This window comes from Nansenia antarctica, assembly GCF_963989245.1.
Source record: "Nansenia antarctica genome assembly, chromosome: 3".
NCBI lineage: Eukaryota > Metazoa > Chordata > Actinopteri > Argentiniformes > Microstomatidae > Nansenia > Nansenia antarctica.
In genome coordinates this window covers 65,408,797-65,435,109 of record NC_137688.1, presented here as the reverse complement: position 1 = coordinate 65,435,109, position 26,313 = coordinate 65,408,797, and the positions used below count along the sequence as shown (strand labels likewise).

At 47.2% G+C, this 26,313-nt stretch overlaps 9 protein-coding genes across 10 annotated transcripts in view; 3 read left to right on the top strand and 6 right to left on the bottom strand.

Moving 5' to 3' along the window:
- The window catches only part of LOC308152940 (histone H3.2), a gene marked incomplete at its 3' end in the record, with an annotated part of 110,290 nt that extends 98,107 nt beyond the window's left edge, over nucleotides 1-12,183 (bottom strand). The window contains exon 1 of the mRNA XM_080526012.1: nucleotides 12,103-12,183. The remainder of the gene's footprint in view (nucleotides 1-12,102) is intronic.
- Nucleotides 1-24,158, bottom strand: part of LOC308152855 (histone H1-like) — a gene marked incomplete at both ends in the record, with an annotated part of 43,696 nt that extends 19,538 nt beyond the window's left edge. Inside the window, one exon of one of the 2 annotated variants that reach the window (XM_080525925.1) lies at nucleotides 23,556-24,158. In XM_080525925.1, coding sequence (XP_080382051.1) covers nucleotides 23,556-24,158 — 603 coding nt within the window. Of the gene's footprint in view, nucleotides 1-23,525 lie in introns of those variants that run through there. The other variant, XM_080525926.1, reaches the window with a different exon arrangement.
- On the top strand, nucleotides 9,655-10,065 carry LOC308152878 (histone H3.2-like; the record flags this gene model as incomplete). Its single annotated transcript, XM_080525950.1, has 1 exon — nucleotides 9,655-10,065. One exon carries the CDS (start codon nucleotides 9,655-9,657, stop codon nucleotides 10,063-10,065), a length of 411 nt encoding a protein of 136 aa, XP_080382076.1.
- Nucleotides 15,253-15,564, bottom strand: LOC308152929 (histone H4; the record flags this gene model as incomplete). The annotated part of the gene is made up of 1 exon (XM_080526001.1): nucleotides 15,253-15,564. One exon carries the CDS (start codon nucleotides 15,562-15,564, stop codon nucleotides 15,253-15,255), a length of 312 nt encoding a protein of 103 aa, XP_080382127.1.
- LOC308152850 (histone H1-like) lies at nucleotides 17,498-18,272 on the top strand (the record flags this gene model as incomplete). Its single annotated transcript, XM_080525918.1, has 1 exon — nucleotides 17,498-18,272. The coding sequence occupies one exon, from the start codon at nucleotides 17,498-17,500 to the stop codon at nucleotides 18,152-18,154; it is 657 nt and encodes a 218-aa protein (XP_080382044.1). The 3' UTR covers nucleotides 18,155-18,272.
- Nucleotides 18,873-19,259, top strand: LOC308152888 (histone H2A-like; the record flags this gene model as incomplete). The annotated part of the gene is made up of 1 exon (XM_080525960.1): nucleotides 18,873-19,259. The coding sequence occupies one exon, from the start codon at nucleotides 18,873-18,875 to the stop codon at nucleotides 19,257-19,259; it is 387 nt and encodes a 128-aa protein (XP_080382086.1).
- Nucleotides 20,448-20,858, bottom strand: LOC308152867 (histone H3.2; the record flags this gene model as incomplete). The annotated part of the gene is made up of 1 exon (XM_080525939.1): nucleotides 20,448-20,858. The coding sequence occupies one exon, from the start codon at nucleotides 20,856-20,858 to the stop codon at nucleotides 20,448-20,450; it is 411 nt and encodes a 136-aa protein (XP_080382065.1).
- Nucleotides 21,801-22,184, bottom strand: LOC308152899 (histone H2A-like; the record flags this gene model as incomplete). The annotated part of the gene is made up of 1 exon (XM_080525971.1): nucleotides 21,801-22,184. The coding sequence occupies one exon, from the start codon at nucleotides 22,182-22,184 to the stop codon at nucleotides 21,801-21,803; it is 384 nt and encodes a 127-aa protein (XP_080382097.1).
- A 1,793-nt stretch (nucleotides 24,159-25,951) lies between the features above and the next one.
- The window catches only part of LOC308152946 (histone H2B-like), a gene marked incomplete at its 3' end in the record, with an annotated part of 378 nt that continues 16 nt past the window's right edge, over nucleotides 25,952-26,313 (bottom strand). Inside the window, exon 1 of the mRNA XM_080526018.1 lies at nucleotides 25,952-26,313. This exon is cut by the window's right edge and continues 16 nt beyond it. Within this exon, the coding sequence (XP_080382144.1) occupies nucleotides 25,952-26,313 (362 nt within the window).

The window sequence follows — 26,313 nt, the reverse complement described above, 5'->3', positions numbered from 1 at the left end:
ACAGGCGATTTTTGCCTCTCTAGTGAGAAATGCGACAAACTGGCTGAAGGAGGGGAATTGGTTGCTCTGTTCTTCTATGTCAGTAACCTTCCGGTTCCAGCTAGCCGTCAACCAATCCGGTAACTTTGACAGAATTTTCCTGTTTTCATTGCAGTCGTTCAAGATTTCCAGTGCCTTGATGTGGTTCATAGCTGCCTCACAACTGCGGAGAAAATCAGCGAACCTTCTGAGCTCGTAGCTATCCTTAGGTCTCATCTTGGGCCACGCGTGGAGCTTGTCTCTGTATGCTAGTGCGATCGTAAATGGGTTTCCATATCTTTCCTCCAAGAGTTCCCATGCAGACACATAGGCAGATTCAGTGCCAAGTAAGAAATAGCCATCAATTGCTGTCTTTGCTTCACCATTTACATACCTACGGAGGTAGTATATCTTTTCCTTATCACTGATGTTCTTCTGGCCGATCAGCGTTTCAAATGAGAGTTTCCAGTCATTGTATCTCAATGGATCCCCACTGAATACTGATGGTTCAGGAATTGGGATTCTGTTGGCACTCACTGCGTCTGCTAGCACCTTGACGAGCTCTGCTGTACTTTCATTTGAGGAGGTGGTCACAGCTTGTAGTGCGGGAGACATATACCGAGACGGAGGACTTGTGGGAGCAGGCACTTGCTTGTCTGTTACCATCTCACAATCTAGTACGATGTCTCTCCACTTCTCTTCTGTGTCCTCCACTTGATCATAAACTTGTATTCTTGCTTGTGCTGCATTCAGATCTTTTATTGTCTCCAAACGCTGTACCCTTCTCCGTTTTTCTTCCAGAGTCCTTTGCAGCACTGCATGTTCCTCTACCAGTTCAGCTCTGATTTTAGTTTCCTCTTCCTCTCTCTGGAAACGACTTCTAACTGCTGCTGCCTCTTGATCAGCTTCCTCTTCCTCTCTCTGGAAACGACGCCTTGCTGCTGCTGCCTCTTGATCAGCTATCTTCTTCTTAGCTTCTGTTTCTAGCCGCTGTATTTCCTGTTGTTCTCTTTCTTGTTCTTGTAACACCTTCAGAACAGCTTTGCCTGCAGCAGCATCAGCAGCAGCTTCTTGTCGTTTTTCAGTAGACCCGCTCGAGTGTACTGAGGTCCCCTTGGAAACATAAGTGAAAGAACCTACACTACAGTCGAATAAAGAACCTGCTTCAGGCCAATCTTCCTCTTCTCCGTCAGATACCTCTCCACACAGTCGGCTTGAGGCTCTGCATACAATGAACTTGGATATATGGACGCACAGATCGACTCTCTGACGTGTTTCTTGGTCTGGAGTTGAGATTTGCCGTAGTCCGTCATAAACACGCTGGACATCTGCAGAAAGACTTCTGACATCACCAATTATGTCGTTAAGCAGATCATCAGATACAGGCTCCGTTGCTTGTGACAATGCCTGTTTAGAAGATTTAACGTGTGATCTCCATTTACCATAGATGTAATTGAACCTTTGTTGAAGCGCTTTAATTTTTTCATCTTGCATTCCTTTACCCTTCTCTGTTAGAGTTATGGATCTTTGGCCTCTTCTTGGCTGCTCAGCAGCATCACCGTTTTGACTAATTTCAGGCTGCTCTTGGGAATCTTCTCTATCCCTAGCACTGTCTCTTGCCTGATTGGTAAGCTCTCCTGGCTCCGCCATCTTGTAAACTTAATGTATATAATTAATAAACTTGTAGGCCTACTTAGACTATCACTACTTGCAATGTGATCAGTTATCAAGTTTAGCACTTTCTAGAATGTATCACTTATGTAAATATATGTTGGTTTAAGTCCATCAAATATCATCAAAAGATTCAAATAAAGTATTTCAGAAGAGTTAAATTCAAAAACACAACACATGCAAAAAAGGGCATTAAACTCAACTTTGAATGCTACCTTGAAAATACTCAATATAGGCTGCAGTTCAATTTAGAAACACTTCTAGGTTCAAGTTCAACATAAAATGGCGAATATGGACCCCTATAGGCTGATTGTTGTAAATACCTTTTCTCAAATCATACTTTAGTAACACACTAAAAGGTCTCTTGGTAGCACATTTACTAACGTCCTCTTCTTAGATCTCTCTTCACTTGTTAGTGTTCAAGTTCTTAATAAATGTGTGGTCTTCTTGCTTCTTATTGTGTGTAAAATGCGAGCTGAGCTTATCTGTCTTTTTCGCCGTCATTCAGTCCCATACACGTTGATGAAACACACGTCGGCCGTCGGCACCATCTTCGGTCCCACTCGGTTGGTGAAACAGTCCGAGTTTTCACTGTAACTCCCTCCAAGCACGATGACACAAGTGGCTTTCTTCTACTGATGTAATTGGTTTTATTCATTTCCAACAGCACCGTGAAAACTATGAGAACAAACATTCACGGTTAGCTTGGCTAGCATAACAACATAACATTGCATGTACAACACAGTTCAATACAAATTAAATACACACAGAACGTAAATACCTCGTTGGCTGCATGCTATAAAGGGAATGTTGACTATGAATCTGTGGTCTTTGAAGCTAGCTGTTCCTGCCGCAGCAAGTCCAGAACAACAGCCGCTCCGTCTCAAAATGCCGCCGCCATTATCGAAAACAGCAAAGGAAAAGGACAACTGACACGTGATTTCCCAAACCACGCGAGAGCAGACCAAACGAGACCACACCACACAAATCACCATAAACAAACAACAACATTCAAACACCAACAAGCAGACAACATGCTAACCAATATAAACAGCTACAGCTACACTCTTTTAAGAGCCACCTCAATATTTCTCAAAATGATTTTTTCCATTAACTACTCTTATTTATAAGACGATAGATGGGTTAAAGTAGAATGAGATCGCAGAATGCCAGAGGGTACCATATGACAAGTCATAGCAGAACGATAGTTATGGAGATAGACTCCAGTTCTATGAGTGGAGCGGAGCCCCATAGGGGAGCTCTGCTCCTATTGGTTTACCCGCTACCTAAAGTAGCCAATGACTGAATTTTTCAATGCCTGCGCCCGCCTGTGGTGCTATATAAAGGGGCGTACTTCGCTCCATCATTCTCCCAAACATACAAAACAGCCGGGTTTGAACGAGTCGAAGTGGGCCAGCAGCCCTATGGGGCTCCGCTCCACTCATAGAACTGGAGTCTATCTCCATAACTATCGTTCTATATCGTGGAGCTCCGCCCCATAGGGGAGCTCTGCCCCTATTGGTTTAGGCGGAGCGAGCGAGGCCAATGTACCCCCACTGAGACTATTAGTCCGAAAACAATCTCAGCGGCACCCGGAGCTGACCACTGATGTTGGTTCAAGACAACCTTAAAAAGTTGGCCCAACCCACACCGAGTCTGCTCCACTGATCTAGCCCTTACGTGAGCACCAGGGGCGGCGCTAGGGGGTGGCTACTTGGGCTCAAGCCCCGGATGTTTTCTGAAAAGCCCCGAATGTTTTACTTAAAAAAAATAATAATAATAATTAAAAAAAAACTCTCGTGAGTAACGTGCAGTACCGGAGTCCAACAGAGAGGCAGCAGCTGCGCGATATTAGCCTGCCTACTGCGTAGCCTGCCCTGCCCTGAAGAAGAAGTGATCTCAATCACTCAATCAGTAAGGATGGATATCCGAAAGTTTTTTTCAACAAAACAAGCGCCAAGAACTGTTGCAGCAGCAGTATCAGCAGCTGACAACAATGACATCACCAGCAGTGATGACATAGATGATGTTTCAGGTTTGTGAATCTTATTAGAAAGGTGACTGACTCACTGACACTACTTTTCCGGTTTGCTAATGCTAGCTGGCTATCATAACATAACGTTATGTTATAATGAAAATGAAACATAGCAAGGTACTGTTACGGTACATGGTAAGAAATCAAACAAAGGATAATACTTATACAAATAAAGTGAATAACAGGCTGATAGTCTTTGATATCTGCACTCTGGTTGACTGAGTAACAAGTGAAAAAGAATGATGTAACGTTAATGTTACAGCTAGTAAACATGGAGTAACCACATTAATTAAGTATGCCCTTATGGTAGTATGTATGTATACAGAACATGACTCAAATCTATCCTAAGATGTAACGCTAACTAACTAAGTTTGTTTAATGTCCCAGGGGGGATTTGATTTCACAGTACTATACACAGGCCAACAATACATGTAATATATCGTCATATAACACAGGACAAGACAATCAATACAATATAAGTGGTGAGCACAGAGTCTGCCCTGATACACATACTGTAACATAACTAGCCTCAGCCCATCAATTCTGTAATTCTATACAAATATAAATGATGGTGACTGACGTGTGTGTGTGTGTGTTTACTGTCTTTTTTTGCAATACAGCCTTTTGTCCGCTTTAAGGTGGTGGTAAGTTGAAGGTTGAAGGCAATTTTTTTCCGGCGCGCTCCGCGCGCACATTATATTCTCCCTCTGGGCTAAGCCCCGGATCTCCTACAATCCTAAATCCGCCTCTGGTGAGCACGTAGGGTTGTAGATCTAACGGAACATGTCCTGGAGGAGGGTCCCCTCCCCAGGCACATCCGTAATCATCCTGACAGCACTTGAATAGAATCCCCAACCAGGGTAATCCAAGTGCCTTCCCCACTACATCAGTCATCAGCAAAACTGAGGACAGAATGAGAAAAGGATGAGGAAGAAATATCACTTACCTAACCCTTACGTTGGGTTGTTGATCTAGCAGAACATGTCCTGGAGGAGGGTCCCCTCCCCAGGCACATCCGTATTCATCCTGACAGCACTTGAATAGAATCCCCATGACCAGAGTAATCCAAGTGCCTTTCCGACTACATCAGTCATCAGCAAAACTGAGGACAGAATGAGAAAAGGATGAGGAAGAAATATCACTGATCTAACCCGTACGTGAGCACGTAGGGTTGTTGATCTAACGGAACATGTCCTGGAGGAGGGTCCCCTCCCCAGGCACATCCGTATTCATCCTGACAGCACTTGAATAGAATCCCCATGACCAGGGTAATCCAAGTGCCTTCCCCACTACATCAGTCATCAGCAAAACTGAGGACAGAATGAGAAAAGGATGAGGAAGAAATATCTTTCAAGTAATACCGTACAAAAGGTGATGGCGACGACCAAGACGCCGCCTCACATATCTCCTCCACTCCCACTCCCCTGAGAATGGCCACTGATGTGGCCATGCCCCTGGTGGAATGAGCCCGAATGCCAGTCGGCACGGGCTGCCCCTTCGGCTAATAGCCTCGCAAATCCAATGGGACAGCCTCTGCTTCGAGAGTGGTGCCCCGGCTTTCTGTCCGCCGTAGCAGATCAGAAGCTGGGGAGAAGATCTCAGTCCTGCCGTGCGCTTCACATATTGTGCCAACGCGCGCACCGGACATAGACAATGTAAACGCCTCTCCCTCTCTCCGTCGTGAGGAGGAGGAAAAAAGGCGCTCAGAGCACAGCTCTGAACCCTAAACCCACGATTAACCTTAGGGATAAAAGCCGGGTTAGGGCGTAATACAGCTTTTGTTTCGTCATCAGATATGATCAAACAATCTGCCTGTGTCGAGAGAGCGCATAAATCACTCACTCGCTTAGCCGTAGTCAAGGCGAGGAGTAGACTCTTCTTGAGAGACAATAAACTCAACGACACAGTGTCAATGGGTTCGAATGGGGGCACGCACAGCGCCTCTAGCACAATCGACAGGTCCCATTTTGGCATTAGAGTCCTATGAGGGCGTCTAAGCCTACACACTCCAGTCAAAAAACGCTTAACCAGCGAATGACTGAACAGTGTCGTTGTCGCAAAACCCTCATGACAAGCTGAGATGGCAGCCGCGTAAACTTTAATAGTTCCCGCCGCCAATCCCTTGTCAAACAGCGACTGTAAGAAGCACAAGAACGTTTCGACCCGACAGCAGACTGGGTCAACGTCCTGTCCCTCACACCACTGTGTAAACACTCGCCAGCGCGCCGCATATCCCTTTGCAGTGGATTGCGCGCGCGCACTCTGAATGGTCTGAATGACTGCGTCTGTCAGACCCCTGCGTTCTAACAAATCCCTCTCAGTAACCAGGCCATGAGGGGGCCCCCCATCATAGGCGGCCCCCTCACCAAGCCTCTGGCTTGAGAGAGTGCATCTTGTCGATAAGGTATGGGCCATGGGCCCTCTACCAACATCTCCATCAGTTCCGGAAACCACGGGGCTCCGGGACGGTCCGGGGCTACAAGAATTAACTCTAGTCTCTCTGACCTCACTCGTGCCAACAGTGTGAGGATAGATGTCAGGGGTGGGAACGCGTATAACAAGACCCTCGGCCATGGGTGGTGTGCGAATGCATCGACTCCCAATGGCGGGTTGTCCTGTTCGCGCAGGGAGAACCAAAGGCGACACTGCGCATTCGTCCGGGACGCAAACAGATCCACTTCTGCTTGCCCGAACCGTGCCAAAAAAAGAGACACAATGGAGGGTGCTAACCTCCAGTCGTCGTCCCTCGGGCCTCCCCGTGATAACAGATCTGCTCCTTCGTTGAGCAGACCTGGAATGTGGAGAGCTTTTAGCGAACTCAGGTGTGTGACAGCCCACAGCCATATATCTGTCGCTAGGCGATGAAGTGACGCTGAGCGTACTCCCCCTTGACGATTGATGTATGCTACTGTTGTCCTGTTGTCGGATCTGACTAACACGTCCAGATCCTTTAACACCGGGGCAAAATGAAGTAGCGTTAACTTCACCGCCTCGAGTTCCAGCAGGTTGATGTGACGCGTCAATAACGGTCCCCATCTTCCTGCCACCGAACCTGCCTGACACACTCCTCCCCACCCAGTCAACGACGCGTCCGTGAAGACTGGGTAGTGGGATGCCGGTCTGCCCATGGCAACTCCGCGCGCGATGACGCGCGGGTCTCTCCAGTAGCTCAGGTCGGTCTTGACCGATCTCGGTATTACAATCAACTTGCGACGGTGTCTCACTGGATCCAGTCGCAGTCGTGCGAACCACCTCTGCAGTCTGCGCATGTGTAATAGACCTAAGGGGACCACTACATGGGCTGCAGACATCAGTCCTAGTAAGGACATCATTGACAGACCGGTGATTGTATTTGTCACTCGACACACCCGGAGAGCTGACGTCAGTGTCGCTCTCCGTGGTGCCGATAAACTGGCCCTCATCTTGGCAGTATCCAACTGAATGCCTAGATAGGAAAACTGTTGAGCCGGCCACGGAGCACTCTTTGTCCAGTTGACAGCTAACCCCAGCTGAGTGAGGTGCTGCACCAGTGAGGTTGCGTCCCGAATGGCTCGATTTGGGCATTGGGCCAAGACCAGTAGGTCGTCGAGATATGCTAATATGCGTATCCCGTTTCGCCTCAGTGGTTCGAGTGCTGTCTGCACGCATTTGGAGAAAGTTTGAGGAGCAAGCGCGTACCCGAAGGGCAGGCACGTGTACTCGTAAACCTTCCCTTGGAAGGCAAAACGTAGAAATTTCCTGTGCCTCTCTGTGATTCGCACGCTCATGAGCTGGGCCAGATCCTGATAGACATGGAGGGGTTATTGATGTAAATAACGATCCCTCTATTCTATACGGCTACAGACAGGGGTGTTTAACCCCGTTTGTGTCGTGATAGGGGTAAGTCTGTTAGGCAGAGAGCTGGCCACACGCTGGTACGCTGGGCCAGTCTCCGCTTCGTTTCTAACCGGTAGCGATTGGACCACGCTCCGACAAGGCAGGCGCGTCTCCGCTCCGGTAGATAACATGGGAAAATCACCTTTACTGAAAAAGTAATGTGGCGATTTTCCTTCTTTTACCTCTTTATGAGGTAGCAGCCATGAAGAGGAAACCGGTGGTGGGGTCATTACCGACCCCTCCGCCAGTGAAACCGGGCCACGCTGCCGTGGGGGGCCGTAGCGGACCCTCCCAGTGGTCAGCGGCGGGGGCTGGGGATGCCGAGTGGGGCATGGCTCCGTCTGTAGAGGTGGAGCAAGTGCCGCATCACACCGAAACCTCCGTTTCGCAGCCGTTGACGGTCTAGTCGTCACCACGGCGGAAGAAGAAGAGGTAGAGGGTCGCTGGAAGGGAAGGTGGCTGGCAAGGTGCCTCTTAGCCTCCTCCATCGCGGCCAGGCGCACCGTCAAGGTGTCCATGGTGGGACCGAATAGCCCTTGTCTCTCTATTGGAGCATTCAGTAGGGCCATCCGGTCCGCCCCGGTCATGGTGGTGAGAGACAGCCACATCTGTCACTGCTGCACCACCGCGTTTGCCATCAGGCGACCCCCACAAACCGCGACGCCCTGGGCCAGGTACATCGTCGCGGCACTGAGCTTGCTCAGAAGCACCGTCTCCGCTGCAGACAAACCGTAGGGTCTGTGGTGATTTTCGCAATGGCGGCGTTAAACACGGCGATGTTATTCGCCGCTGCCGCCGCCTGCGCACCGAGAGCGTAGCTCTTGTCTACCAGGGTGGCGTTAAACCTGTCACGCTGGTTGGGCGGCATAGGTTTTTTAGGCACCGACCAGGCGCTGGACCCCGGTACCAAGTAGGCGGCTAGCGCTGGTTCGAGCGGCGGGGAGCCGTTGGTCATCCCCTCCGCGAGCCCCTCCACTCTGGTAAAAGGCAAGAACGCCTTCACCGGCGCCCTGCCTGTGAGTGGTTCTCCCCACTTGTCCTCCACGAACTTATCTAAGCCCGGGAGGACAGCGTTAGGAGGTTGGTCCTGTCGCTTCGCCCTTTTCCCGTAAAACAGGTCCTTCTCCCAGAAGGACTCCGTTGGGGGAGGGGAGGCGGGACGGGGAATTGCCAACACGCCTGCCGCAGCTTCCAGGAGGCCCTGGAAGTCGTGGTGGAGTGATGGGGGGGCGAGGGCGGGGAGCACATGCTCTACCTGCCGCTCGCTCTCATCAGAGCTTTCTGATTCTGACGCCGGCACCGACCACTCAGCTGGGTGAGGGCGGCGTGATGTCAGGGCCGGCTGAGCGGGCGGGACCATCCCTACTTGGGGAGGTGCCTGCCCAGAACGCCGTTCTTGCTTGTGCTCCGCTGCTAGAAAATCGCAGCGGCAGGTGTCCCGGAGGAACTTCTTCGTGGTCGGCGGCGGACGATCCATCGCTGAAGGGAAAAGTCTCCTCCGCTGAAAAGTGTCCTCCGCTGCTTGGAAGTCGCAGCGGCAGGCGTCCCGGAGGAACTTCTCCATAGGCGGCGGACGATCCATCTTGAAGGGAAAAGTCTGGCGGGTCCTCCAGTCTTAGTAGTCGTCCTTCTCAGTCTTCAGATATAAACCCGTGCTGAACTTTTTGGGAGAATGAGGGAGCGAAGTACACCCCTTTATATAGCACCCCAGGCGGGCGCAGGCATTGAAAAATTCAGTCATTGGCTACTTTAGGTAGCGGGTAAACCAATAGGAGCAGAGCTCCCCTATGGGGCGGAGCTCCACGATATAGAACATCTCTGAAGCCTGTTTGGGGGAAGGGCCGAACATAGGAAGCGGCAGGGTTCAAGTGTTTGAATTTGGCGGCAATGACGTGGACGGGGCTCGTGTCCAATGGCAGCCGGAGAAGGAGGAGACAACGAGCCAATGAGCTCGTCTATATTCGCCACCCAATCGGGGCAAGACTGAGGTTTATAAATGTAACACTTTCTTTGTAGACTGGCTACACTCCAACTGAACGTAGGAAGTTAGCGCCATGGCCAGAACCAAGCAAACCGCTCGTAAATCCACCGGTGGCAAAGCCCCCAGGAAGCAGCTCGCCACCAAGGCTGCCCGTAAAAGCGCCCCGGCGACCGGCGGTGTGAAGAAGCCTCACCGCTACAGGCCCGGCACCGTGGCTCTGAGGGAGATCCGTCGTTACCAAAAATCCACCGAGCTGCTGATCCGCAAACTTCCCTTCCAGCGCTTGGTGAGGAAAATCGCCCAGGATTTCAAGACCGACCTGCGCTTCCAGAGCTCTGCTGTGATGGCCCTGCAGGAGGCCAGCGAGGCGTACCTGGTCGGTCTGTTCGAGGACACCAACCTGTGCGCCATCCACGCCAAGAGGGTCACCATCATGCCCAAAGACATCCAGCTGGCCCGCCGTATCCGTGGAGAGCGCGCCTAAGATGACCACCCTGATCTGAGTAAAACCCCAAAGGCTCTTTTAAGAGCCACCTCAATATCTCCCCGAGAGGCGAGTTTTTCCATTTACCACCCGTCTACTCCATGAATCTGCATTATAGGTCGTTTCTCTCCGACTGTTGAACCTACCTATTCTAATTATAGAGGGGGTAAAATACTTATTTTCTCCACTGTATATACCAGGGAGTAGACAGCATACCAGTGAATAATAATAACCTTTATTTGTGTAGCACTTTCCCTGCAAACGTTGCAGCTCATAGTGCTTTAACATAAAAAATTATAATAGAACAATAGTAATCAATAAAACACACAATAGCAGTATTATAAACTACATCATAAAACAAGAATAAACCATACAATCCAAGGGGCATAACAAAGATAAACAAAATTACACAATAATATAAGCATTACTACAAGATTTAAACAAGTAAATCCATACAAATATATACAAATATAAAGTTTCATCAGCTAACATTAAAAGATACATTATAATAATGTAATAAACATTTATTATAAGTATAATAATAGTCAGCATATAGCCACCAGGGAGGTAACGAGACACAGATGTGCAGACTAATGACTTAGACAGAACCATACACAAGATCGCCAGGAGAGGGCGTCACACAATACCATAATTCATATTCCGTGTGTGTGTGTGTGTGTGTGTGTGTGTGTGTGTGTGTGACCCTACCATTAGTTCCAGCATGGTGATGGTGTGGTTCAGAGGTTCCCACGACAGCAGTAACGTCATTAAATCAAGGGTTCAAGGGTACTTTATTTGTCACATGCACAGAAATACAAAGTAAAACATGCAGTGAAATGAAATGGGACTAGACATTCAACACTGAACACTGTGCCAGAAAAGAAAGAGACAATAGTAACAATAAAAGACAGAGGACATAAGGGACATAACGTGCTATGACACATCTCCTATGACACCTATCCTATGACATCTACTCCTTATGATACCTATCCTTATGACACCTATCCTTATGACACCTATCCTTATGACACCTATCCTATGACATCTATCCTTATGACACCTATCCTTATGACACCTATCCTTATGACATCTATCCTTATGACACCTATCCTTATGACATCTATCCTTATGACACCTATCCTATGACACCTATCCTATGACATCTATCCTATGACACCTCTCCTTATGACACCTATCCTTATGACACCTATCCTTATGACGCAGCTCCTGTCTGATGTGGTATTTCCTGAGGACTCTCAGGAAGTAGAGCCGCTGTTGTGCCTTCTTGATGATGGCTGCTGTGTTGGTCTTCCAGGACAGGTCATCCTGTATGTGCACCCCCAGGAATCGGGGGTGCACAAATATCACAAGTGGCTCCATCTGAGCAGGTGCAGTATGTATGAAGAATAATGAAATGTACCTCCTGTTGCTATGGTAATCTGCCTCAGGTAATGTCCGTAGAAGGGAAAGTCAAATGAAAGGGCAACGTTCTGGAGAGGGAGGGAGAGAGAGAGAGAGAGACAGAGAGAGAGAGAGAGAGAGAGAGAGAGAGAGAGAGAGAGAGAGAGAGAGAGAGAGAGAGAGAGAATATGAGTAGGAGTGTGCAAAACTGAGAATTTATGGATAAATACCATTTCAGCTCACTCAGATATACGTATGTATAATTTTATGTGGTTGTATATCAATTTATATCATCATGGTTTTCAGATGGTAAGGACAATATTTTAGGTTCGCAGTTGTGGAGTTTGAGAAATGGCATTACTTATGTCATAGCTAATGGACATTGTCATGATTTGATACTTTCTACCTTCTCCAGCTGCTGTTTACTCAATCAAATGCCTAATTCCAGACTATCTGCAAATGGCAAATCCATTTTAATTGAAGGTTTCATGGATTATTTTAGATATGTGTGAGAAAATGAGGGGGCACCCGGATTTGAACCAGGGACCTCTTGATCTGCAGTCAAATGCTCTACCACTGAGCTATACCCCCAACTGAGTTCAAACAACTGGCCAGTCCACCCTCTTCGCAAGCTATTGCACCACCCTCCCACTGTGTGTGTGTGTGTGTGTGTGTGTGTGTGTGTGAGAGAGAGAGAGAGAGAGAGAGAGAGAGAGAGAGAGAGTGTGTGCGTGAGTGTGTGTGTGTGTGTGTGTGTGTGTGTGTGTGTGTGTGTGTGTGTGTGTGTGTGACTCACTGCAGCTTGTCTGTGTGTGTTGGACAGAATGCCATGCATTCTGACTCGGCCATGCTGGGGGTCGCTCATGTCTACCCAGAGTTAATGTGTGCGTTGGTCCTCAGGGCCAAAACTACGCAAAGAGTAATACCTGGCAAAGTCCTCCTAAAGTAAAGAGTAGGTTGTGGGAAGAGTAAGAGGGGAAGTGAGGTGATTGGATGATAGAGGTAAATGAATGGTGCGCAAGCAAGTAGAGAGGATATTATACACAATTCAGGGCGCACACATAATAAGTTAAGAAATCTTTTCTAGAAACCTTAGAATAACATTGACCATGTCATGGAATTTTCAACAGAAAGGTTGAACCGACTGAGTGCGGTTTGATTTTGCCAGAAGGGGGCAGTATTTTACCACAACTCAAACATTCAACACATCAAAAGGCAAATTCCCCTATTAACATACATGCACACACATCCTACTCAGACAAAGCTTCTTGGACCACTTCCATGGCGGCACTCACCACTAAGTGTGTCATGTTGTGAGGCAGGGTGTCGATGGTCAGTCCTCCCCCCAGTGTCTCCCTGCCCACCCTGGCATGACCAAAAGAGAACCCCTGGTCTCTGGTCCTTACTGCTTCTGATTGTTCCTCATACTGCTGTGCATACACATCAGAGCGCATACCTATCCAAAACACAGTAATGCAGGGTGAGATGTTATAAAGTAAAACCTGTTTTCTTTGACTTGTCTCCATCTAAGAGGACGTGCCAATGACGTGTTTATGCAAGAGTTAACTGTAACAGTTCTAAAAATATGATTGTGTTTATGCATTTAAACTTCTGAACCCTGACTTAGTCCAATTCTCACATACCTTCTTAGCACATGTACACAGACCAGACACAGACACACTACACACATGCAGATGTTTTGTTAGCTTAAATCTAATCAGTACAACAGACCAGTACAACAGACCAGAAAGGCCTTGAGCTGAGGCATTTAACTGAGGCATTTTAGTTTGTCTGCCATCATGAATTTCTCTCCACTATTTCCAGACCCCCATATCCCATAGGCTTTGTTCTGTCTCTCTCAAATCCAACATTGTGCACAGTTCCCAAGGCTACAGGCCAGCTACAATACAGCATGTGTTTCCACAACATCCTGCTGAAATATTATCCACACCATCTAGATTTGTGATCATCTGCTGGGACTGGGTGGGACTTATCTCAGTGGACCTATGGGACTTATCTCAGTGGACCTCCAGGTTATCATAACACGGAAATCAGTTCAACATCACTTTGCCTAGGGCCACAATACATGTCCAAGTGAGTGAACAGTCACTTCCACACAGCTTTCTGAAATGACAAACCCAGCAGTGAGAATAGAATTCATTATTTTATTTACTTCTTATATGCTTCTGATGTTGTATAATCAAAGCCTCTTTCTAATCATACGAATACTCTCTGGTATCACCTAAGTGTGTCTTATCTGTCTCACTTTGTTGCTTGAGCTTGTCTCCATGCAGCCATACATTTTGCGCTCCTTTTAAGGAATAAGAGGGTGTGCTCATGACGTCACGTATACTATATAAACGTTATCTCGAAGTTTTTTTTTTTTAACCAGAGTGTCTCATCTAACCCTAAATTGGGACAGCTTCCTGTACTTCACCGTTCACTGTTTTTCCTTTATAGCTTTCAGTAAACGACAGGAAGTTTTCGAATGGCGGTAGGCATGGCAAACAAAAAAGCATAGAGCTTCACTCTGAAGCTCACTTTTCCAGGTAGAAACACCATGAACACACCGTAGTCAGCATGGCTGCCGCGAAGAGTTCGTCTCTGCTGCTCTGGTGATTTTCTGCCGGAATAATTATTGTTGAGTAGATCAAACTGAGCTGGGCGCACTCTTGCGGATCCTTCTATGATCCTGTTTGAAACCCCGCGCGCAAACATTTCCTCTTATCTAATGTCGAGGTAGCTAGCTTGCGTTGTTACATACTGAATGTCATTCATGGATAACATGATCTTGAGATAAAACGGTTCTTTCCTCTATGGTTAGGATTAGGAATGTAACGATGCATTGTGAGACAGTTAAATTATCGATACAAATGAGACGATTCAAATCGGTGAAATGAAAAATGTATTGTAACGATCCTGTATGGGGCCCGTTAAAAGCTCCACCAAGGGAGTTAACTCTCTTGGTCTAATGGTTAGCGCGGTCGTCGGTTATGCGGGAGATCAGGGTTCGATTCCCGCATGGGGCGAGTTACACTACCAAGTCTCCGTTCGCTACACTGGTGTCAGAAAGTTGGGATGGAAGGAAGGCCATCGGAGAGGCGTGTCCACGTGAGGGACTTGACATAGTGAAGCGTGAGGGCACGCTCTCCCGAACGGTGAGGATAGTGTAACGATCCTGTATGGGGCCCGTTAACAGCTCCACCAAGGGAGTTAACTGAGGTACATAGCCTTTATTTATGTAAACCAGCACCTTCCCTTCTTGTGATTTTTTTCCCCTTTCCTAACACCAGGGGAGCCACCCCTCCTAAATGTCGTTGTTTGGTACCTGTACTGTAGCAATGACAATAAAGTCCATTCATTCATTCATTCATTCAAATGTGTACATTTCAAGCCTGCAAACTGCGACACTTTAAATGAATGTGCAATAACACTATGTGCAATATGACAACCCTAGTCGTCTTATCTGTACAGTATAGTATAGTGGATAGTGTACATAGCCTGTATTTATGTAAACCAACTCCTTTCCCTTTTTTTTTTTTCTTTCCTAGCACCAGGGGAGCCACCCCTCCCAAATGTCGTTGTTTGGTACCTGTACTATAGCAATGACAATAAAGACCATTCATTCATTCATTTGGCAACGTATGTTTTTTTGACAGCTTAACCCGTTGAATGTACAGGCCTAACAAAATGTGCTATAATAATGGAATCAACTCTCTTGTGTGGAGATGGGTGGCTCTTAAAAGAGCCGTTGTTTTTTGTAGGGGGTGGTTGTTTACGAATAGTTTAGCCGCCGAAGCCGTACAGAGTACGTCCCTGGCGTTTCAGAGCGTATACAACATCCATGGCGGTGACGGTCTTCCTCTTGGCGTGCTCGGTGTAGGTGACGGCGTCACGGATCACGTTCTCCAGGAACACCTTCAGCACACCACGGGTCTCTTCGTAGATCAGGCCAGAGATGCGCTTCACACCCCCACGGCGAGCCAGGCGGCGAATAGCGGGCTTCGTGATTCCCTGGATGTTATCACGGAGAACTTTGCGATGACGCTTGGCGCCTCCCTTTCCGAGTCCCTTTCCTCCTTTGCCTCTGCCAGACATCTTTACGTTCACAACAGTAAGAATGACTTCGATGAAGTTGTGGGGTGAATTTATCTCTGGAACGAGGACGTGATTGAGACCAGGCTGTACAGGAAGCGCGCGCTGTCGCCTCTTGTGTCATTTTGTAGAGGGAGGAGCTTCTGCTAAGGACAACGTTTGGCATTGTGCATCCCTTGAAGCTATGTCGAGAGAAGCAAAGATATTTCAATATAATATATATATATATATGGACAGAAGGGCACGCTCGCACGCGCTCTCTTAACGGTCACACAGACACACACAATCAGTAGAAGAACATAACATTGATCAAGACGTTTAGAATGGTCTGATAAGATTGACTCCTTACAACAGCACATGGTAAAATTTAGACACTAAGTAACCAGAATGGATATAAAAGAGAAGCAAAGGGAACAGATGACCGACATGACAGATGACCGACATGACAAACAACCCACATGATTTTAATTTTAAAAATAAAAAAATAGAAGATTTACCTTTTGTCCAAAGCGACTTACAACAATAAAAAAACTTTAGTCAAATAAAATAGTACTCGTTCAGGATACAACACCAGTAACATAATAAAATGGGATATAAGACCTGAAGTTTCGGTAGAATGCACAGCCGTATAGCCGGATTGGTGAGGGTCGAGGAAGTTATTTTGAAGGAGATAGTTGGCTAGATACAGCTCGTTCAAGGGTTTTAGATAGGAAGGAGAGGAGGGATGCCAGTCTGTCGTTGTGGACAGAATATGGGTCAAGGGTTGATTTCTTGAGAAGAGACTTGACTCTGGCTGTCTTAAATTGATAAATAATGGTTTCATATACAGCATGCACATACGGGCAATCTAATACTTTCTAAATGAGGAAGAGGGAACTTAGGTTGGCCAAATCTGTGTGATTTGGAGTGGTCCTGTCAATCTGATTGCTGTACTCATATAGCCTATATTATAATATGTGGTATATCATTTGGAGCTGGTCTACACGTATTTGCGCCCCGGCGAGTTTGCCAAAACACGCCATGTCCGAGGTCACCAAGATCTTGACCAAGTACACCAACTCCAAGTAATATACCACATATTATATATATATAATAATATACCACATATTATATATATATATATATATATGGTATATTACTTGGAGTTGGTGTACTTGGTCAAGATCTTGGTGACCTCGGACATGGCGTGTTTTGGCAAACTCGCAAACTCGCCAAATATATATATATATATATATATATATATATATATATATATATATATATATATATATTCTTATATATATATATATATATATATATATATATATATATAAGAATAGGCTATATAAGAATTCTCGAAGTTTTCTATAAGAAGAAGAAGAGGGACACCATCCAGAAAGCTCCCAGCCCCGTCCTGGCAGCTGTGTTTTACGGCCCCCCAAATAGTTCACATTTACATCATCCCGCACAACATTGGGGGACCCTCAATCTTTTTACTCCCTCGTCAGACAATCTGGCTATATGGATAACGAGTGCTGGACGCAATCGTATGCACTTTAAACCACTTTAGAAGACAAATAGCACGGGAAAAGCTGTGCGCAACGCTCCCTCCGACGGACGAACGTTGGGGTTTTGAGCAAGTTACTACAAAATAAAGGAGGGCTTCGCGGCCCATACGACTTTATTCTGAACGGAGACAAGTCTGCTCGCTGGCCCGTTCGCATTTGGACCTCAACTCGTCTCCACCGGTGACTTTTGACCAGTTATTCGCGAGGAGAAAACACAGGCGCCGGAGAATTTCGGCAGCAAAGATTTCCGAGCAGGGATGGTTGAGTCTACATGGTTCTCATGTCGCATTTAAGGACAACCCCCTACCGTGGGTTGAGCTTCATTCGCACAGAGCAGCTTAGACTCACTTGTAGTGTGTATACCAGAACAAACGAGACTTTTTACAGATATGGCAGAAGTCGCTCCAGCCCCCGCCGCTGCCGCTCCGGCCAAGGCACCTAAGAAGAAGGCAGCAGCCAGGCCCAAGAAAGCAGCTGGCCCCAGTGTCGCCGAGCTCATCGTGACGGCCGTGTCCGCATCCAAGGAGAGGAGCGGTGTGTCCCTGGCCGCGCTCAAGAAGGCGCTGTCGGCCGGTGGCTACGACGTGGAGAAGAACAACTCCCGCGTCAAGATCGCCGTCAAGAGCCTCGTCGTCAAGGGTACTCTGGTCCAGACCAAGGGCACCGGTGCCTCCGGCTCTTTCAAGATTAACAAGGAGGCGGTCAAGAAAACGGTGAAGAAAGCCGCCGTCGCAAAACCCAAGAAGATAGTAGCAAAGAAGCCTGCCGCCGCCAAGAAGTCTCCCAAAAAGGCCGTTGCAAAGAAGCCTGTCGCCGCTAAGAAGTCTCCCAAAAAGGCCGTTGCAAAGAAGCCTGTCGCCGCTAAGAAGTCTCCCAAGAAGGCTGTTGCAAAGAAGCCCGTCGCCGCTAAGAAGGTTGCCAAGAGCCCCAAGAAGGTTAAGAAGCCCGCACCTGTCAAGAAAGCCCCGGCCAAGAGCCCCAAAAAGGCCGTTAAGGTAGCGAAGCCCAAAGCAGCCAAGGCAAAGAAGGCAGCCCCAAAGAAGTAAACTTGTGTTGACAGTGTTCATGTTGACACCACAAAAAAAGGTTCTTTTAAGAGCCACCCACCTTTCCATAAAAAGTGCATTTTCATCCATGTCGACATAACGGAACTTTCTCAAATAAGAAGGTCCGATTTACACCAGTCTCAATCACTGACCTATGGACACGAGAATAATAGCTATATTAAATATTGAAATGGCCTTAATGAGGGTTTAATACTTTACACAAACATGTTTTAACAAACGATATATTAACTCACTCGGTCTCTGCGTGAGCGAGGAGGGGGGGGTCTATGCTAGACTCCACAAAATACCTTTCAATATCGACATACGGTAGTTTGCTATATATAACGTTATTTGGATAGAAATGGTCTACTACATTGCGTATGGGGAGAGCTGTGATAGCCTAATGCACTTCACTTTTCGCTGTAATGCCAATAAGGAGTATTGTTTCGCTATTTAGTATATTATTAGGAAATTATTGGTTTGATTTGAACTTTGGTTTCTGGCGCGCGAGGGAAACTCACAAAGGCCGAGTGAAACAGCGGCCAATCGCTGGGCGGCGGGAAGAGGCGCGCGTATCCGGGTTGCTGATTGGATGAGGTGTCATCGGCCCAGTGGCCAATGAACGCTGGTCAGGCTGAGCTATAAGAACAGCACTCCAAGCGAACAACTAGTATCCGCTTTTTCTATAACTAGCACAGAACCCGCTTTAATTTTCAAGATGTCAGGAAGAGGTAAAACCGGAGGCAAGGCCAGAGCCAAGGCAAAGACCCGCTCTTCCCGAGCCGGTCTCCAGTTCCCAGTGGGCCGTGTCCACAGGCTCCTGCGCAAAGGGAACTATGCCCATCGTGTGGGCGCTGGCGCACCGGTCTACCTGGCCGCCGTGCTCGAGTACCTGACTGCTGAGATCCTGGAGTTGGCCGGTAACGCCGCCCGCGACAACAAGAAGTCTCGTATCATCCCACGTCACCTGCAGCTGGCCGTCCGTAACGACGAGGAGCTGAACAAACTGCTGGGCGGTGTGACCATCGCTCAGGGTGGTGTGCTGCCCAACATCCAGGCAGTGCTGCTGCCCAAGAAGACCGAGAAGCCCGCCAAAGCCAAGTAAAAGTTCTACTCCGGCTTTCACCCCACTACTTAACCCCAAAGGCTCTTTTAAGAGCCAACCACTTGTCTCTCAAAAAGTGCAATTTGTATTTTCATCTCTAAACGGTGTTTGTCCGCTATGAGTACACTAGTGTGCCTCATGTTGAAGCCTGCAATCACGAAGTTAAACAGTCACCATACCTTCGTGAGGCTGAGAGAACGCACCCACAACACTTTTGATTTGGCCACGTGGTGTTGCCAACCAATGTTCCCTTCATGATGAATGCTGGCTATAAGCATAAACAAAACAAATGCATCTGAGAATAGCGTAAAAGCTATAGCTGGGGTCGTTGTCCTTAAGAAAGTGGTATCACAACAGTGGTATCATCTGCCAGTTGACTAATAATTATGGATTTTCCCATAACACTGATGTTTTTAAATCTTCATATTATGTTTATTATTATAATTCACATGGGCGGGGCGGGTGGACAAGGGAAGCGCGCAATGGAGGGAGCAGGAGGGGTTTAGAGTTGTAATTTATGACGGGAAGGGTGCACGGAGGTCGTGTCCAATGACAGCCTGAGAAGGAGGTGACAACGGGCCAATGAGCTCGTCTATATTCGCGGGCCAATGAGCTCGTCTACATTCGCCGGCCAATCGGAGCACGACGGCTCCGGCTTTATAAACTTAGCAAGTTCACTTATATAATAGCACATATATATATATATTTATCTCTTAAAGCACAATTGGTTCCCTTGTACTACGCTAGGCTACTGCCTTTTTAAAATGTTCTTTTTATAGCGCAGGATAGTGTTGCTACTTGCACAGCACTTTATGTCCCTTGCTTATGTCCTCTGTCTTTTATTGTTACTATTGTCTCTTTCTTTTCTGGCACAGTGTTCAGTGTTGCATGTCTAGTCCCATTTCATTTCACTGCATGTTTTACAACATTTGCAGGGAAAGTGCTCAACAAATACAGGTTATTATTATTCACTGGTATGCTGTCTACTCCCTGGTATATACAGTGGAGAAAATAAGTATTTTACCCCCTCTATAATTAGAATAGGTAGGTTCAACAGTCGGAGAGACGACCTATAATGCAGATTCATGGAGTGGACGGGTGGTAAATGGAAAAACTCGCCTCTCGGGGAGATATTGAGGTGGCTCTTAAAAGAGCCTTTGGGGTTTTACTCAGATCAGGGTGGTCATCTTAGGCGCGCTCTCCACGGATACGGCGGGCCAGCTGGATGTCTTTGGGCATGATGGTGACTCTCTTGGCGTGGATGGCGCACAGGTTGGTGTCCTCGAACAGACCGACCAGGTACGCCTCGCTGGCCTCCTGCAGGGCCATCACAGCAGAGCTCTGGAAGCGCAGATCGGTCTTGAAATCCTGGGCGATTTCTCTGACCAGGCGCTGGAAGGGCAGCTTGCGGATCAGCAGCTCGGTGGACTTCTGGTAACGACGGATCTCCCTCAGAGCCACGGTGCCGGGCCTGTAACGGTGAGGCTTCTTCACGCCGCCGGTCGCCGGGGCGCTTTTGCGGGCAGCCTTGGTGGCGAGCTGCTTCCTGGGGGCTTTGCCACCGGTGGATTTACGAGCGGTTTGCTTGGTTCTGGCCATGACGATAGCTTCCTTCGTTCAGTTGGAGTATAACCAGTCTTAACAGAACGTTGTACATTTATAAACCCCTAGTCGTGCCCCGATTGGTTGGCGACTATAGACGCGCTCATTGGCTCGTTGTTGCCTCCTTCTCCGGCTGCCATTGGACACGAGCACCGTCCACGCCATTGCCGCCACAAATTCAAACACTTATAGCCTGCCGCGCGCTTCCTTTGTTTGGCCCCTCCCCCAAACAGTTGTCTTCAAAGAGATGTCATTCCGAAATATTTTGTCATTGATAATCTATCGTTTAAATTGTTCTTTTTAAAAACTAAAGCAAGTGTTAAGATACAAAAAAAGTAATGTAATGTACGATTATATGAATACAAATGAACAAGAACAGTGTTAACATTATGTACAGAGATCAGCGTGGTGCAGACACTTATTTCGTCTTTACGGTGGTTGTGTTCCATTGGACGTCCTTTAATCTCGCTGCTGTTTGCACATTGTTGTCCTCTATTCTTAATCTAACATTTCATCACTAGTTGTCCTCTATCCTTCATCTATAACTTCATCATTGTTGTCCTCTATTCTTAATCTAAAGTTTCATCACTAGTTGTCCACAACCACTTCATACAAATGATGAACCAAACAAACGTAAACTGTATTATGGAAGAACGAGGTTCACTACACAAGGAAGGGGTGATGTTTAAAACCTTATGAAGGACTGAATGTTATTTTGAATGCTGAAGCGGTGAAATCACGAGGATCTTTTCTGCTGCTTAACCCAGTGTAATATTTATGAATGCGTGATCTGCCTCGTACATGAAATCGGAATTAGTATTTTTCACAACATGAGACACTCATAGCGCAGACAAACAGAGGATGGAGTGATGCATTGCTCTTTTAAAGAGAGAAGTGGTTGGCTCTTAAAAGAGCCTTTGGGGTTGGAGGTGAAGCAGTTTACTTTTTGGCGGGCTTCTCGGTCTTCTTGGGGAGCAGCACTGCCTGGATGTTGGGCAGCACACCACCCTGAGCGATGGTCACACCGCCCAGCAGTTTGTTCAGCTCCTCGTCGTTACGGACGGCCAGCTGCAGGTGACGTGGGATGATACGAGTCTTCTTGTTGTCGCGGGCGGCGTTACCGGCCAACTCCAGGATCTCAGCAGTCAGGTACTCGAGCACGGCGGCCAGGTAGACCGGTGCGCCAGCGCCCACACGCTGGGCATAGTTGCCCTTGCGTAGGAGCCTGTGGACACGGCCCACAGGGAACTGAAGCCCAGCGCGAGAAGAGCGGGTCTTTGCCTTGGCTCTGGCCTTGCCTCCAGTTTTGCCTCTTCCTGACATGGTGACGGTTTAGCGGGATCTCAAACAAGAAGAAGAAAATAATTTCAGATAACAGTTCTGCCGCTTGTAGCGTCGTTCTTATAGCTCGCCTTGACGGCGTTCATTGGCCACTGGGTCGATGTCACCTCATCCAATCAAGAGACAGAGATTGTGACACTTCTGTCTTTGTGAGTTTCCCTCGCGCGCCAGAAATCGAAGTTTAAATCAAACTCGTCCCACGTAATAATAATAATAATAATAATAATAACTTTATTTGTATAGCGCTTTTCCTGCAAACGTTGCAGCTCAAAGTGCTTTAATCAGTATATAATCTTAATTTAATGATTTTGTAATTTAAATGCAATATTAAAAGGATGGGTTTTTATAATCTTAATTTAATAATTTAGTCATTTAAAGGCAATATTAAAAAGATGGGTTTTTAGTCTTGACTTGAACATAATGTGCTGAGGTTGCATCCCTAATATAAATTGGCAGTGCATTCCACAATTTGGGTGCATAAAATGAGAATGCAGCCTCACCAAATCTCTTCTTTTGTACATGTGGTACACAGAGAAAACCAGCGTCATGACATGACATATTCAATATACTAAAACTAGTACATGTCATAATATAATAATAATAATAATAATAATAATAATAATAATATAATTGATACGTATATAATATGTACATTGTGAAGTGCGTTCCCAGCTCTCTGTATAATTAATTAATAATTTTGCCATTTAGCAGACGCTTTTATCCAAAGCGACTTACAATTACGAATTACAGGGACAGTCCCCCTGGAGTAACTGAGGGCTAAGTGCCTTACTCAAGGGCACACTAGTAGTGGTGTGGTTTCAGGCGGGATTTGAACTCACAACCTTCCGATCGGAAGTCCAACACACTATCCACTAGACCACCACTACCCCCTCTGTAGTACGTTACTCCTGACTGAGCGAAAAGTGTTCTGTTATATCCCGCCTTTCTGTCCAAATATAACGTATTGGTGTAACGGAAAGGGGAACTAACTGTATATGTTGATATTATATGCAACTTTATGGACACTGTCATACCCCCACCATCCTCTCCCGCACACAGATCTACCGAGTGACACGTTATAGCGTCAAAGTGTAAACTAGACCTAGATGTCAAATCTCTCATTACTGCTCATTATTTACTCAATAAGTAAAACCATGATTGTCGTGTGTGTGGGTCCGTGGTTGACACTGGTGTACAATACTAAAATAAACACTCGACTTTTTCTGTCGTCATGGATGATAATGCGTTTTTACGAAAATCTGGGTGGCTCTTAAAAGAGCCTTTTTGTGGTACAAATGGTGTCGGCAAGAACACTTTGAATGTTTACTTCTTCTTTGGGGCTGCCTTCTTTGCCTTGGGCTTCACCGTTTTGGGTTTGGCTTCCTTGGGCTTGGCTGCCTTGACGGCCTTTTTGGGGCTCTTAGCCGGAGCCTTCTTGACCGGTGTGGCCTTCTTGACTTTCTTGGGGCTCTTGGTGGCCTTCTTGGTGACTGCCGCGGGCTTCTTTGCCTTCTTGGGAGACTTCTTGACCGCAGCAGCGGGCTTCTTTGCCTTTTTCGGAGACTTCTTGGCAGCGGCGGGCTTTTTTGCGGACGCCTTCTTGGGTTTCGGGGTGGCGGCTTTCTTCGCCGGCTTCTTGGCCGCCACGACAGCCTGTTTGTTGAGCTTGAAAGAGCCGGAGGCCCCGGTGCCCTTGAGCTGGAGCAGAGTGCCCTTGGTGACGAGGCTCTTGACGGCGACCTTGACGCGGGAGTTGTTCTTCTCCACGTCGTAACCACCGGCAGACAGCGCCTTCTTGAGCGCGGCCAGAGAAACACCGCTCCTCTCCTTGGATGCGGACACGGCCGTCACGATGAGCTCGGCGACGCTGGGGCCAGCTTTCTTGGGCCGGGCTGCTGCTTTCTTCTTGGGGCTCTTGGCCGGCGCGGGGGCTGCTGCTGGTGCGACTTCTGCCATGTCTGTAGAAAGTCTCGTTCGTTCCGGTAAACCAACTAGTCTGCAAAGCTGCTCTGTGAGAATGAAGCTCAACCCGGAGCAGGGGGCTGTCCTTAAACGCGGCATGAGAACCGTGCAGACTCAGCCATCCCTGCTCAGCAGTCGTAGCTGCCGAAATGTTTGGGCGCCTGTGTTTTCTCCTCGCGAATAACGGGCCAAAAGTCACCCGTGGTGCCGAGTTGAGGTCCAAATGCAAACGGGCCAGCGAGCAGACTTGCCTCCGGTTAGAATAAAGTCATGTGAGCCGCGAAGGCCTCGTGAGTTTTGTTGTGACTCGATCAAAACCCCACCGTTGCACCGTCGGAGGGAGCGGTGCGCACAGCTTTTCCTGTGTTATTTGTCTCCTAAAGTGGATAAAAGTGCATATGATTGCGACCAGCACTCGTTGTCCAGGTAGCCAGGTTGTCTGGCAAGGGAGTACAAAGGTTGAGGGTCCCCCGATGTGGTGCGGGGTGTTATAAATATGAGCTCTTTTGGTGGTCGTGAAACACAGTCGCGGGGATGGGGCTGAGAGCTTGTCCGTATAGGTGATTTTTCAGATGGTGTCCCTGTCCCTCCCATTAAATCTAGACAAGACAGGTGAAAGCCATAGATAGACTATGCTTGCTGCATGTCGATTCTGAGGAATCAATTGCGATATTATCACCAGAATTGTGTTGAGGACATCAGCAGCCTTATGATGAATATGTTCGGCTACTAAACTAGTTGGTAACTAGCTGAAATTGCAATCATAACTTTGTTTGTAAATAAATAAATAATAATAGTAATAAGTAAATTCAATAAATTAAATGTGCTTATGTATGTGTTGTTTATCGATGGTGACGTAGTCAGCCTGCCTCCTCTCTCCATGTGTTTGTGGGTCTTTGTGGACCGGGGTGTTTAAATTACATCACATTTGTAATGTAACATAATATAATATAATGGTTCTGCCGCTGCTTGGCTGTCCTTGAGCCTCGTATTAATCGTATTAATATTCACCAATAATACAATAATAGACATAGACAAGACATGCATGACCGAACTCGTTCACATCATTGGTTCTTGAGGTTCTGTCCAGGTAGCTGACTAGTGAGCCTGCATCAACCTTAATGCTATTCAAGTGCAAGAAGATTACATTTGTCTTCGCCGTTTAAGATACACACATTCATCTGCTGTGGAGCAGTAGCAGGCGGTCTGATTCTCCCTGGAGGTGATGGTAGATCCACATGTGAACGCCGTTTAAACTATTATTATATTTTATTATTTATTTTAAATCCACCTGTCCCGAGAAATTGACCATGCGTATGTATGCAGTGTAGTCACTCCTGTCCATTATATTAATAGAGGAAACTAGTGAGCAACAAACAAGTGAGGAACAAAAAAGGCGCGCAAAACCTCCTGCGCGTTCAAGGACTGGAGTCTTTGAAAAGTGTAACATCGAGTAATTGATACATATGCCTTATACATGCTTGTTATGTTATGTATGCTTTCTGCCTGTTTTAACCTGCTGTGGCTTTCACTCCTGTATTACTGTTTTATTTGTGTTTTCTTCCTTGTTATGTAAAGCACTTTGAGACCCTTGGTCTGGGAAAGGTGCTCTATAAATACTGTATAAAGTTACTTACTTGTTACAATACACACAATTAGTACAGCATATACATTCGACTGATTTGTAGCACGCGAGGTCATCTCACTATGGAATTGCTTTCTTTTTTGATAGGGTGGGTGGCTCTTAAAAGAGCCTTTTGGGGTAAGCAGTACAGACGAAAATCTGTTTACTTGGAGCTGGTGTATTTGGTTACGGCCTTGGTGCCCTCGGACACGGCGTGCTTGGCCAGCTCACCGGGGAGCAGCAGACGCACGGCGGTCTGGATCTCCCTGGAGGTGATGGTAGAACGCTTGTTGTAGTGGGCTAGGCGAGAGGACTCGCCGGCGATGCGCTCGAAGATGTCGTTGACGAAGGAGTTCATGATTCCCATGGCCTTGGAGGAGATGCCGGTGTCGGGGTGGACCTGCTTCAGGACCTTGTACACGTAGATGGCATAGCTCTCCTTCCTGGACTTTCTGCGCTTCTTGCCGGTTTTGGTGGCGGTCTTGGTGACGGCTTTCTTGGAGCCCTTCTTGGGCGCTGGCTTCG